This window comes from Oculina patagonica, chromosome 7, assembly GCF_052425735.1.
Source record: "Oculina patagonica isolate OP01 chromosome 7, crgOcupat, whole genome shotgun sequence".
Taxonomy (NCBI): Eukaryota; Metazoa; Cnidaria; class Anthozoa; order Scleractinia; family Oculinidae; genus Oculina; species Oculina patagonica.
Genome location: NC_135764.1, coordinates 29,766,108 through 29,779,811, shown reverse-complemented (window position 1 = coordinate 29,779,811; position 13,704 = coordinate 29,766,108). Strand labels below are relative to the sequence as shown.

The 13,704-nt window shown below is 40.2% G+C and overlaps 2 protein-coding genes across 2 annotated transcripts in view; both read left to right on the top strand.

The window, feature by feature from the left end:
* Positions 1-331: 331 nt before the first annotated feature.
* Positions 332-7,619, top strand: LOC144660661 (uncharacterized). Its single transcript, XM_078521342.1, has 2 exons — positions 332-396; positions 6,116-7,619. Exon 2 carries the CDS (start codon positions 6,142-6,144, stop codon positions 6,865-6,867), a length of 726 nt encoding a protein of 241 aa, XP_078377468.1. The 5' UTR covers positions 332-396; positions 6,116-6,141; the 3' UTR covers positions 6,868-7,619.
* Positions 7,620-8,189: 570 nt separating this feature from the next.
* Positions 8,190-13,704, top strand: part of LOC144661697 (ankyrin and armadillo repeat-containing protein-like) — a 15,549-nt gene continuing 10,034 nt past the window's right edge. Inside the window, exons 1-2 of the mRNA XM_078522505.1 lie at positions 8,190-11,070; positions 12,059-12,214. Coding sequence (XP_078378631.1) covers positions 8,586-11,070; positions 12,059-12,214 — 2,641 coding nt within the window. The 5' untranslated portion in view covers positions 8,190-8,585. The remainder of the gene's footprint in view (positions 11,071-12,058; positions 12,215-13,704) is intronic.

Below are 13,704 nucleotides of genomic sequence, written 5' to 3'. Positions count from 1 at the left end.
CCTTTGTAAAATTTTAACTTTAAATGACTCTTAAAATGTGCCTTGCCATTAATATTCCACTTGTTGGTCTAATCAAAACAAGCACCTTCCACTGCCGGTCATAGTCCGTTTTGCAGAAACGGCGGCCATGTCGATCGATTCTGCCCCCAAGGCATCCTATAATATTTAACAAAATGATTTATTGTTTTTATTATGGTAATTGCAGAATTATTACAACAAAGGAATAAATCATATCAATAAGCATTATAGGATGCCCTAGGGGCAAAATCAATATGGTCGATCTGCAAAAAGGACTGTTAAGTGGCGTTATCACGTGATCATACCTGCTCGTCGGGTTCTTGCCATTTGAAACAAGTGCAGCTTCGAGTGAAGACGTGATTTTTGCTTTAGTTTGAGGTAAGCGCAAGTTTATTCTTGGGAACATTACAATCTCCTTATTTAAACTTGTATAGGCACTGGCTTTGATTTTAAGATTCAACGGTTAATCAAAAGCTTATCGGCGCAATAAATTTCACCAAAATTGTCGAATGTGCTTTTTCCGGTTACCAAAAGAATAGCTTCTTAGCTTATATGATTTGAAATGCCGTGTTACTTTACTCGAAAGCTCGTCAACTTGGTGTTACGATGTTTGCCAAATGATTTTCTTTTTCGTTACGAGGTAAAAAGGAGACCATATGTACTGGGTAACACGAATCTTGCACACAGCTATATATTTAAATGGCGTCGTAGACTCAGACTCTTAAACTTTTCCTGTTCGAGCGGCGCCATGCAATTATAGAGTTTTGGGTAGATAATTCACGTAATATTCAACACACTGCCCTTTCTCCCATTCTCCCCTAGTTTATCCACCCAATATAATAGCTTTCCGGCAAAGTTTCGTGCTGTAACCCGAGGTCCTACACCAACATACATGTCACTTCCCCTGAACTGAGACAGTTAACTTGATCAAACTTATTTATGGAAATCTACAATTTATTCTTAAAGGAAACAAAAAAAAAAAAACAATGTATGGAAAGCCTAACCGAGGAACGTCAGTTGAAAACCTTGATAACGTCATTCTACAAGGCTTGATCAGTGAAGCAGGTTTCATTATTAGATGGGAATCAAATAAACTACTAAATTTTTGCCGATTCATCTGTTATTTTCCGGGAGACCGGGTGAAACGGAACTACCGTGAAAAACACTCCGTATAAAGTCGGAGAAAGCCAGAGATGCCACTGGGCAGAAGCGTCTGAAAGGGACTATGTCACGGGAATTTCGCAGATTTTTGGTCTAAACTGTTTTGAAATTATTGGTAGGTAACGTAACCCTAAATAAACATTATCTTTGAACATCTAAAGGAATATATAACCTAAATTTCCAAATAGAAATCAAGCTACGGCTATTAATATCGATACTTCCGCCAAGACGCACGGAAACAATTTGAAAACGTTTGCCTAACGTTTTCAAATTTCAATCCGTTTCCATCCGAGCCATCCGCAGCCAAAGATGCTCGTTAACAGTTTCAGTGCACTAATATACCAATTTGTGATAAAAGTGGACTATTATTCTTAGGTTTCCTGCGTCACAAATATAAATTTTGGCGGCTCAAAAATCATTTAAACACTGAGTTAAAATCCGTGACATAGTCTCTTTAATATCCTTACACGTGCTTTGCAGATAAATTGTAGAAATTTTTCGCGTATTAACGAGCACTTCCCGTGACGTGGCCAAAAACATAATAGCACGAACTTTGATCAAAACAGGAAGACAATAGTATAAAACTCCGTGTTAACGGTAGAAGTACACTTCATACAAACTAAGTGACTGTTAATTATCAACCAAAAGAAATGACAAACAAATAAAATAACACGAGTTTAGCAAAACAAAAAGCGTTTCAGTTCTCATACAAATTTAAATTATTTCATGTAGTGCACCCAAACGGTCATGGAGACGATGAATTCTATACTGTGATTCTGTTATATTTCACAACTATCCACCACTAGCCACTAAAGTGAATAGTTTTTTTAGTATATACTAAGTGAGCTAATATAGCCCAAAAGGATGATTTTTGAGTTAATTCCTGTCAAAGATTACAGTTTTCTTGCGCGCGTTGCTCGGAGGTGAATAGCAAAGGATATCCCGAGTTTGAGTAGCCAATCAGCACGCGCCAAAAACGCTATCAGGGACCGCGGCGAGGGAGGGGCTAGGGGGGCTTTAGCCTCCCCCCTCCCCGCTTTTTTCAGTAACAAAATATAATGAAATAAAAAAAACCGAAAAATTACAGAAAAAAAATCGTTTCTGGACGCCATGTTAGTGATTTTAGTTTCTAAAGAACGAAAGTAACAGCAAATACTGTTGCCAAAATAGACTCGCCTTCAACTTAGATACAAAAAAATAACAAGTAAATGCAGACAACTGTCTAAAAGGTGTTCAGTTATATTATTATTATAGTTATAACTAGTCGTAACCACAGGTTAGAAAGTGCGGGCCTAGATGCACCTTCCTTCACCTTCACTTCCATGTAACAGAAGCGTCGATCTCAGTTGACAAAATTTTGTTATTGAAACTTAAGCTTTCTTCGCATGGTAATCGAAAAAAATTCTCAACTTCCTGTTTGGATAACACATTTTTGGACCCTTTTGCATTGTTGAAGAACAATTCAAAAACTCATTAATAATTCATAAGCTCATCAACCTATCATGAACTGGTCGATAATACGTCACGTGGATCGACTTTATATTGATAAAACCTCTCCTTATTAGTATGCGGTGTTTTATCAGATATAAAGTCACTGCACGTGATTTATGAATATTAATTAACAATACATCAACTGAAACAACAAATGGTGGTGAATATTTAATGTTCTTTACACACGCAGTACATTTACTTTTGTACAAGATTAATAGTACAGTTGTTAAATACAGATCCAGAAAAAATTCTGTACCTTTCACCATTCTCTTTGCACACTTCTTCGGCAAATTTAATCTGCCAAAAGTTCAATGACTCAGCCGTCGTACTGGTTATGTCAGTGTCCAAGCATTGCACTTTAGAGTTGTCAGTTCTGAAGGCGCAAAGCTCGATTGCTGGACTTCGGTTTTTCCTACCATTCTGCCATTCTCGAAAAATTTTCAAGGACCACTTTGTCGCTGCCTATGTTGACTTTGGGGTAGCACTTTCTAATAATTTCCTCTCTTCCTCGGCATTTTTAGGCTTCCGAAAAGCCCTGGAAGTGGACGCCATGTCCTCTTCGTTCAGTTCAAAACACGTGTGAGATTTGATTTTCTTGCATACTTATTTTCTACGTAATATTTTTTTCGTATGCTAATTTCCAACGCCACAGAGGCATCGATGATATGAACTCTATTGGGACACGCTTATTTAGGAATGTCTTTGAAGCCGTTCAATAAACTCGCAGATCGTGCTTCATCAAGTCTAAAACACTCGGCTGCGCCTCGTGTTTTAAACTTGATAAAGCACTCCTGCTTGTTTATTAAACATTACATAACTTAGGTCACCTCATTTTCACGGCAATTATTCCGACAGGTCGCGAAAATTTCTCAGAAGTGTCGATAAATCGCTGAACAAAAGACAATTATTATTCCAAGTAACGCGTAACGCAAGGAATGCATGATTTAATCGAGCACGCAGTGTACCTGTGCGGTGTAATCGATACGTAAAGGCTGGTTCTCATATGATCGCCTCGATCGTCTCTGTCGCTTCTGTCGTTTGCAAATTCTGAGGCGATCGTAGGCGATCGAAGCGATTGGAAGCGATCAGGGGGTTCTCATATGATCGCCCCGATCGTCTGGTATATGCAAAATAGGGTTAATCAACCAAGATAAAAATTCATGATCTTTTCTTTGTTCCCGTATATGAATATTCGATTTTATTCCCATCGACGCACGTGTGTTTTTTCAAAACTCCGATATCGCTTATGGCAGCCTTCGATGCAAAGGCAAAATTCGTGGCCTCCTATCTTCTCATTATTGCCGTTTTACGGCGAAGAAGCAAAAGGGAGGCCAAACGAAAACGTAGCTCTGGGTAATACTGATGCACCATGGGACAGTTTGGATCGCCTCGATCGTCTCCCTCTGTGGCAGTAGTTCTCATATAATCGTTTGCGATCGCCGCAGTCTGCGACCGTCTGCGAGCGATCGCCCGGATAGAACACGGGCGATCGAAGCGATCGCGATCGCCCCGATCGTCGCAGACGTCTCTGTGATGTTCTCATATGATCGCCCCGATCGCAAGCAAACTTTTTTGAAGCGACAGAGGCGACAGAGACGATCGAGGCGATCATATGAGAACCAGCCTTAATTAATATATATAAATTGCAAAATATTTATAGACATTTAAAAAAACCTAATTACAACTATTAACTAAGCTAAAAAACTGTACAAATATATTAAAATTCTGTTTCTTTGAATATAACGCCATGCAGTTAGTGTAGTATATATCGTCCTTTATTAAAAACTAGCAATGGTATATTGCGATTCCTGAGTTTTGATTGGTTGACAGACAATGGTATATGAGCTCCTATTATTCCACTATTGCGCCATTTTACCATAATTAGGGCAAAAGAACGCGCAAAATATGCCACGTTATTAAACAGTAGAACAGGGCAAAAATACGGGCGGACAAATTTACGGAAAACTGGCCCAAACAAAGTGGAAAAATTAGTGGAATAATAAATACCTTATTCGATGGTTTAACATATAATACGAGCGGAAATTTTGCTCATTGCTCGTATTTTTCCTCGCCCTACGGGGCTCGTAAAAATACTACGCAACTCGCAAAATATCCGCGCGTATTATATGTTAAACCATCGAATAAGGTGTATATATACCATTGAACACAAAATGGGAGTCGATTCGCGTCAACCAAAACAGCTGGGGAGCTCAAATATTGCAATTATTTGGGCGTTTTTAATAAAACAATTATTTCACTCGTGCTTGTTGGATACGGAGCGCTATCTACAATCTCATATCCCAACCTCGTCCCCAGGGCTTTTCCCTTGGTAATTTGGAACTAATTACCAAGGGAAAAGCCCTGGGGACGTGGTTGCTCATATCCAACGCGCGCGCTCGTGGAATAATTGTTAAGTATACCACTCGAAAGCGTTGCATAAATACACCTTAAGGCCCGGTAATACGGGCAACATTTTTGTTCAACTTGTCTCGCAACATTGTTGCATTGCAAGTTGAACGAGTTGTTGCCCGTATTACTACCGCGCGCTCAACTTGTCTCGCAACAAATTTCGACGTTGCAAGTTGCGGCAACATGTTGCACAAAGTAGAACCGAGTTCTACTTTTTGCAACAATTTTTTTCAACTTGCAACACCGAAATTTGTTGCGAGACAAGTTGAGCGCGCGGTAGTAATACGGGCAACAACTTGTTCAACTTGAAAAATACGAGGAAAAATACGAGCAATGAGCAAAATGTTCGCTCGTATTATATGTTAAACCATCGAATAAGGTATTTATTATTCCACTAATTTTTGCACTTTGTTTGGGCCAATATTCCGTAAGTTTGTCCGCTCGTATTTTTGCCCTGTTCTACTGTGTAATAACGTGGCATATTTTGCGCGTTCTTTTGCCCTAATATGGTAAAATGGCGCAATAGTGGAATAATAATAACTAATATGTACTGATATGCGAGACAAGTTGTTGCCAAACGCTTGATAATTGTTTGCTGTTTGTTTTTCTTGTTGTCGTTTGTGTTTGTTGGTATAGCATTTTTTAATTACCTCATGCGTTTTCAATGTTGTAACGTTTTATAGCAATGCAAATAAAGCTCAAGTGTCGTTGTTGTTGCCTTCTCGCGTGATCACACCTTTGTTAGGTTTACGTTCTAAACATTTGTGCAGCCATATCATCATCTACGAATTTAAAAATGGTATAATCGCTCCTTTTTCTTATATTTTGGGAATTATGAACATTTTGCTTCGATCAGAAGCTAAACAGTTTTACGATTTTAATCGAATTTATTCAGTTGGGCCCCCTGAACTCTCCCTCACGCTATAAAAGTTAATCAGAATGTGAGAAACTAAGCTATTATAACTGCAATTGTGGAGTCGTTATTTGTAATTATATTACCCCCCCCCACCACGCTTTCAAATTAAATCTCTGTCAGATCTCATCAGGACGCCGCGCCTAATTATGGGAGGTACCCTTCAGAAAATAGCGTATCAACCAGAAGATCTTGGAGAGCAAAATACTGCTAAGGACCTTCGTGCAAAGGCTGATAAACTGCATAAATTATGGAGAGACTGCAAGGTAGCACATGCTGTCGGAACTACAGCTGGAATAGCGGGAGGGGGTTTGACCATCGGAGGAGGAATTGCGACAATGATGACAGCAAGGGCTGCCAGACCCTTACTGCTCTTGGGGATGAGTATCGGAGTTGCTGGGGCAGGCACAAACTTGATAGCAAGCACCGTGAATTCTTCCACCAACTCAAAGGAGACTTTACAACACGATGTAAACAATACCTTTCAGAAGTGGTTGGATAGGAAGGAGGGAGCAAGGCTCTTGTACATTGTCTGCCTCGCTGTACCAGCCTTGAATATCAATGTCTCTGTGATAGACAACCTTGAGGTTTTATCTGCTTTACCCCTCGCTTCTTTCCTTGTGGAATTGGCAAAAAGGTTTGCTTTGGAAGCAGTTGCATTAATTGCACAGGGAGCTGGTATTGTTGCTCAAGCAGGAGCAACACCAGGAGGAGGCAAACTTGCTGGTAGATTGATTATTGGAGCCAGCACTTTGTTCCTGGTGTGGGATGCAATAGACTTGGGCTACGCGATCAGAGATATGGTTGAGAACAAGGGATCAGAAGAAGCGATATGTTTAAGACGAAAGGCAGACGAACTTGATAAAGGAAACTAAAACAATAACTGAGCCATTAAAACAGAAAGGTTAACAGCAAACTTATAATTCTCAGGGTACTATTTTTTTGCGTAACTGTGTGCAGTATTTTTGAAGCAACGAACTGCATGCCATGACGACCAGCGAAATACAATGATACCTTTTTTGTAAGATATTCAGTTACTTTTGTTCAACAGGAACCTTTTTTTGCAATTTGGAATATTTAAAAAGCGGGCTGCGTTGTTATTTTTCAACCTTCCCAGCCCTGAAATGTAAAGCGTCGATGTAAAACGTGTGTGGTTCTTAGTTCGGAAAAAGAGTAAAGTTAGTGGTAAGTTTAGTTGGACCCAAGTTGTGTGTACTTTTTTATAAGCCTTACGCTTAGAACGCAAAAGTTGTGAGCCAATTAAAACGCGACGTTATCTTAGCGCCATTGTAGGCGAGTCTATTGAAATTTAACCAAGTCAACGAATTATTTAATTGCAAGAAATGACTAGCATGGCGTTCGCGCGTGTGCCGGCATGGACTAAAAAACGTCTCTCTTCTTCTTGACTCTGTATGACGACAATACGTGATAATGAGTGATGTGCAAAGGAGCGAAGCGCCGATCTGAGTGCGCGTATGACTTGCGAGATATCAAAGGAAAGTGAGAAAGAAAGAGTCCTTCAGTAAAGTCTTTTAGCTGTCTCTCCCCAGTCCTACGCGTAATTTTTTTCACCCCATTCTAGGGCCTCTAGGGCTACCCTAAAGATCAATTTGAAAGCAGAGACCGATAAAACCAGAAGTACATAATCTAGATTATGTACTTCTGATAAAACGAAGAATGACAATTTTTTTAAAAAGAAGAAATTTCGAGCATCTCTGGGACATCCCTTCCCCATTCAGGATTATTTTCATAACTTCAAAATAATCCTTGCAGATTATTTTGTATTGACTGCTGGCGTGTCGCGTTTCTTTCGGCTTCAGATCTCTTCAGTTTTATCTGTGAAGAACAATTTTGACAGATAATTTGAAACTCAACACTCTTAGTGCGTAGTCTGAGGGCATGACATTGCTCCCAATCATTAACGTTACTAGGGTAGGGCCCGTTTAGAAAGCCACAGGCTCTTGTTTTGAACGAGTAAACGCGAATCCGTTCTCCTATAAAACTCGACTTCGTCTAGACAAATAAATCCCATTTCCCAGCCTATTGTTTTCCCAATTTTCTAAGTCCCAGTCCCAGCTCTATTGTTTATTTGTTTGTGATCCAAATACCATTTCTCAGTGAAAATTTGCGCAAATCCCAAGTAACGGCGCGAAATTTTGAGCGCGAACATTTGTCGCTAGTACCCAGACCTACGCACCCTTTCCAGACATACATATTCTATTCGGTCAAAATAATGAGTTGCTACGGTAAAATGTAAATTTAGAGGTAGTTTATGCAAAAGATTCAACTCCTACCATGAGAAGCATTCAACGGACAGGTGAATATACAAAATCAATAACTGATGGATCCTTCCAATTAACGGCTGTTTGGTTTGGTTGTTAGGGGAAATGCGAGTGAGTTGACATGCCTTCGAATCAACATGGCGGACAAAGCTCGCGTGCAATGAAATCAGCCTTTTGACTTTGAATTCAGTCCTGAATTGGTTTTCTGGAGATGATTTGCTGCTCAGAAACAACTTTTTCGAACGGCTGATTTGCGATCTAAAGCTGCTGTAAGCTTCTTACACGTTAATTACGTTACGTTCACCTTTAAAATGACCTCCGTGAGTTCGAGTGTAACAACAAATCGGCGAAGAACTTCGAGCTCGTCAGACGTAATGGCCTCGATGACGGCGTCTAGAGCTGCAGCGACGTATTTCGACAAAATAGAACGCTACGAGCTTCAAGAAACGCTCGCGTACACATCGAGCGACTGGTTGCTTTCTACGGAAGACACTAGAATCTCTGTTGAACCTCCTCGGGGCCTGATCGCGGGAATTCAAATTCCGAGCAATTTCAACAACTGTCTGCTTTTAATTCCCGAGGAAGAAGGCATCGAGCCGTTGGAATTACGAGAGATGCATCAAATTGTCCGTGAATTGGTAATCGGAATTTACATTTTGAATCAAACGCCTTCCATAACACTGGAATCGAATTATGATTGTAGTACTTCTTGTCAGATTCCTCCTGCTTACTTCGACACGCGAATCGGTCAGATACTTTCCGATGTGGATTACATGATGAAAAGTTTATGGCACGGAGCGTACTTCCCAAAGGACAAAAGAACTAAATTTGCTGAACGTTGGAGGCAGGCTGTGAATTTGAACACTACAACTGGCGAGCCGGAAACTCGAAGGAGCTTACAACTTGTTTGGACCGAGGCTGGAATTCTTGACTTAGCTTCTGATCCCGAGCTGACTGAAGCGTATGATGCAATCCCGGATGAAAACAAAGACGATCTAGTCGCCGCAGAGGAGAAGAGACATTTCATGAAGCATGTGGATGAATTGGCGCTGAAACTGACACTATTTCAGAACACTGTCAATCAACATCAAAACATATTTTTGACAGATGCCAATTATCACATTTCTAGCATTGTAAGATCTGATAAGATTGATCTTCAAAGTTACGAGAAGTTGCAGAGAAGGCTTGGAGCACATCAGGAGTTTATCAGAAACACCCTGCTGTTGAAACCGGAGATAAAGCGACAGTTATGCCTGCTTAAATTTATCAGCTTTATGGTGCCATTTTTGATTGCGATCAAGAAACGCTGTAAAGTTCCAGACATAAACAAACTGCTGCCTCCATTCACTTTTGAAGAGTGTAAAACAGAACGCGAGTTTCCACCACTGATTCTTAGACCAGAATTTAAATGTAAAAATTTTGATCATTCAGAGAAATACTTTCATTTGCATGGTGGGATTTCGATTGACCGTCAAACTCCCCCTGCAGAGAAAATCTCCCCAGCAATTGTTGCAGAACGTGAAAATCTGGAATACTTGGCCTCGGATGCGTACAACAAAATCATGAGCTCAGACACTGTGATGCTAGAAAGTTATCCAATGGCCGCAGTTGAAATTGATGGCAAAAGGTATTTTGTCCTCAATATTCATCTGGAGACTTACTATCCTGTGTCGCCGAAACACCCTCTGTGGATTCATGCACATTATGATGAAATTGTGAAACTAAAGCCCAAGCGTCTACCAGTGCACGAGCTTCAGATTCACGAACAATTTAAAAAGAGGTACGGCTATCAAAGAACTGTGAAACTCAAACAGATCCCCGCTGGACTGCAAGCCAGTGCTCAGAGGGGACTGGTTTCGATATTTCACACCATGACACGAAGATTGCCACCATCACGTCTGACAACTCAAGACTCTTCTGGTCTATCTCTTATTCACCATGCGGCCATGTTTAATAGGCCACAGATTATCACCATGTTGGTGGTCATGGGTTTTGACGTGAATGTGCGACGATACAACAACATTTCTTCACAAGGTGTAAGTCCACTGCATCTTGCTGCTAGGTGTGGTGCTCTGGATAGCCTGGTTTGCTTAGTGACGTACAAAGCTGATGTCATGATGTTTGACAGTCAGGGGTGGGTACCAGTTCATTATGCTGCTTTCTTCAACCATGTAGATTGCCTCCTGCATTTAATTCACCATGAACCCAAACTTCTGGAGCTCAAGTCTAATGATGATCTACAGTCGACTCCGATTCTTTTAGCCGCCTCGAGTGGGGCTCTTGATGCAGTCAAATGTCTGATTGAACTGGGTGCACAGTATACTTCGATAGACAAGGAAGGTAATGGAGCTGTTCATCTTGCAGCGCTTCATTTTCACACCAACACCCTGGAATACTTCATCAGTTGGAACAATGAGGAGGTTCCTGTATGGGACCTGCTTGTCGGCATGCTGAAGTCTGAAGATGTCAAGAGGAAGCACAGTGCTGTTAAATGCCTTGAGGTTCTCTCTTTAGCAGCAGAAAACAACTGGAAGTTTATCCTCCGTGCAGGAGGGGTCCCCGCCCTTGTTGATCTTCTCCGACTGGAGAATGTAGAGCTACAATCTCTTGCAGCTTCTGTACTGTGCAACATTGGAAGTCATGCCGAGGTCAGGGCAGAAGTGTCTAAAGCTGATGCTATCCCAGTTGTCGTCAGCCTTCTGGCTTCACCCGTGCCGATGATTCATTCTAGAGCTGCCGTGGTCCTTGGTGATTTGGCTTGTTTAGATGTTAACCAGGGAAAGATTTCAGAAGAAGGTACACAACAATGTACATGTACTGCATGTTTTCTATGATAGCTTACTACTTAAAAGCATTGATGACGGCTGTTAGCAAGCTACAAACATGTACACCTGCCTAATGTGCATGTAGTAATTTTCAGTTTTGTTGTGTTTTATTCATATTGAAGTTTTAGGAAGGGTGACTTTCCACCAAATCAGCCCCAACCTCCTAACCTAACTATAACCCTGAGTGTACATAATTTTGTGTAGCTCAATGAATTATCCATACCTCCCCAATGGAAGGGATTTTCCCTAAGATCCCCCTTCCCCTCTCGAAATTTCAATAAGACCTCATAAATTTCCTTATTTTGGCCTGTGAGACCCCTCCCACCCCAGGAATTTCCAATCACTTCTGTGCGGGGGAGGGGGGGGGGGAGTATGGACATTTTCTAGGACCTGACATTGTTAGTAGTTTCATTATGGTAAGACTTTATTTATTGGTAAGACATTATTTTAAGAGGGTAACACATTCCAGTAATTAAACTGATAAAAGAAAAATCGAAATAAAATATAAATAACAGAAATAACAATGTTAAAAATTTATGATGGAACATAAAACTATGTACAATAATTAACAATTAGACTACGAGCCCAAATTTTCTATGAGCGAATAGTGTATTGTAGTATATCGAATAGCCGAGTTGACTTTCATTCTTAGAAAACGAGGGCGAGTACTCTAATTGTTTTAGTAGAAACTGTAAAGAATTGTAGTCCAAAACCTACAATTTTATGTACTTTAATTAAGCCAAAAATCAAGAAAAATTGACCCTGTAAAGAGCGACGCACGCGTGATTGTGTTCTTTCGGCAAATAGAAAACAATGGGAGAACCAATCAGATTCGCGGATTTCCAATAGAACACAGCTGAGTTTCTACTAATAAATATTAAAATACATGTGATAACTAATTTCAAAAAAAAAAATTTTTCTTCAATAATAATCTATTTTTATTTAACTTTGTTTACTAGGTGGAATAGAAGCACTCGTTAGCTTGTTGGACTCTGAACTTGAACATGTGTTGGTGAACTGCGTCAATGCACTGAGGGTCTTGTGTGATGGTAACCATGACAACCAGACAGCTGTTGCTAAGAGTGGTGCTATAGACACCCTTACTGAACTTCTAAGTGAGTACATGCAGTTGTGATCAACAAAGCTTACATATTACATTGTAGTAATTACTAAGTGTTTCCTGCAAAAAGTCAGAATAGGTAACAGTGCAAAATCTAGTATGCCAGAGGTAACATTGTACTGATACCCACGAATGTTGACAGAGGTCTGCTTTCATCAGGAATGTAGAAACCTGTGCTAATGGCTCAAACATGATTGCCAAATATGCGTGGTCATTTCACCATCGCATAGACTTTGACAATTCTAGCATCATCGACAATGGTTCTTTTTGCATTAGAAAAACTTTGGAGGCTTGGCACACCTCTGCTGCTAAGCATGCTGACAATAGTTCTAAGCCATTCCTGGCAAACCAAACCAATATTGTATTCTTTTAAAAAAATAGTCACCTAATTAGCACATTATTTCTTCGGTTTTGTTCTAATTTTTATCTTTTGTATAACTATTTATAATATTTTATTCATTTTACATTCCAATTTTATCGATGGAAGGCTGTAGAGCGACAATGGAAAATTATAAACTATTGTTATCTGCAGTCATCAAATCCTTCATCTTCTAGGAAAGCATAGGATTATGGTCATCAACTATCCTTTGTCATTTGTGTGAACTCCCCCCTCTCTCAACTGCCATCTCAAACTGATCTAAGGGCCTCTTCACATGAGCCCGGTTTACGGGCTGTCTCAGTTACCAGGACGGATTTTGACGTCTGTTCATATGGAAAATTTTAGCCTGGTTGACGGGGATAAAATTCAAGAAACGAAGCCAAAATGGCGACACATAAAGTTGCATCTTTCGCGACTATCATAGCTTTATTGACCCTTGTAACTTTATTAGTAAACTTAAGCCAATTCGTATATTTCTGAAGTGGAAATAGATACAAGGCAAAATTAAGCCATTTTGACCACCCAGTTACGAAAGGGAAGCTATTTTCTCAAAAAAAGTTGCGTCCCGGAGACCGGGCTGGAGTGTTCATATGGGAAAATATTCTTCCCGATTGCCAAGATCTCGGTTGCAGAAACCGAGATATCGGTAACCGGGCTGGCCCACCTTCTCATATGAACACATCCAAAATTTTACAAAGAAAATAGGAGTGAGCCGAGATCTCGGTAACTGGGCCAGCCCGGTCAACCGGGATCATATGAAGAGGCCCTAAGGCTTATTATAGTACTTGAGATTAGAATTGACTAAGTACTACTAAGAGACTATCCCAAAGATCGAGTTTTTTTAGTTTTTTTTACTGAAACTTTCAATGAACACTTAATATTCAGCTTTCGTACACCTTCACGTTTAGTTATTACACATTGTTGTCTTGCAAAATAACGAACTACTTGCTAAAAATGGTGAAAATGTAATAAGCGCCCAGCCTTGAATAAGCGCTCTGCTCGAATAAGCACCCACCCTCAAGGTCCAAAAATTTAATAAGCGCCCAGGGCGCTTAATCGAATGAATACGATACATAAAAAGTAAGTTAATGCTGCACGCAGTTAAC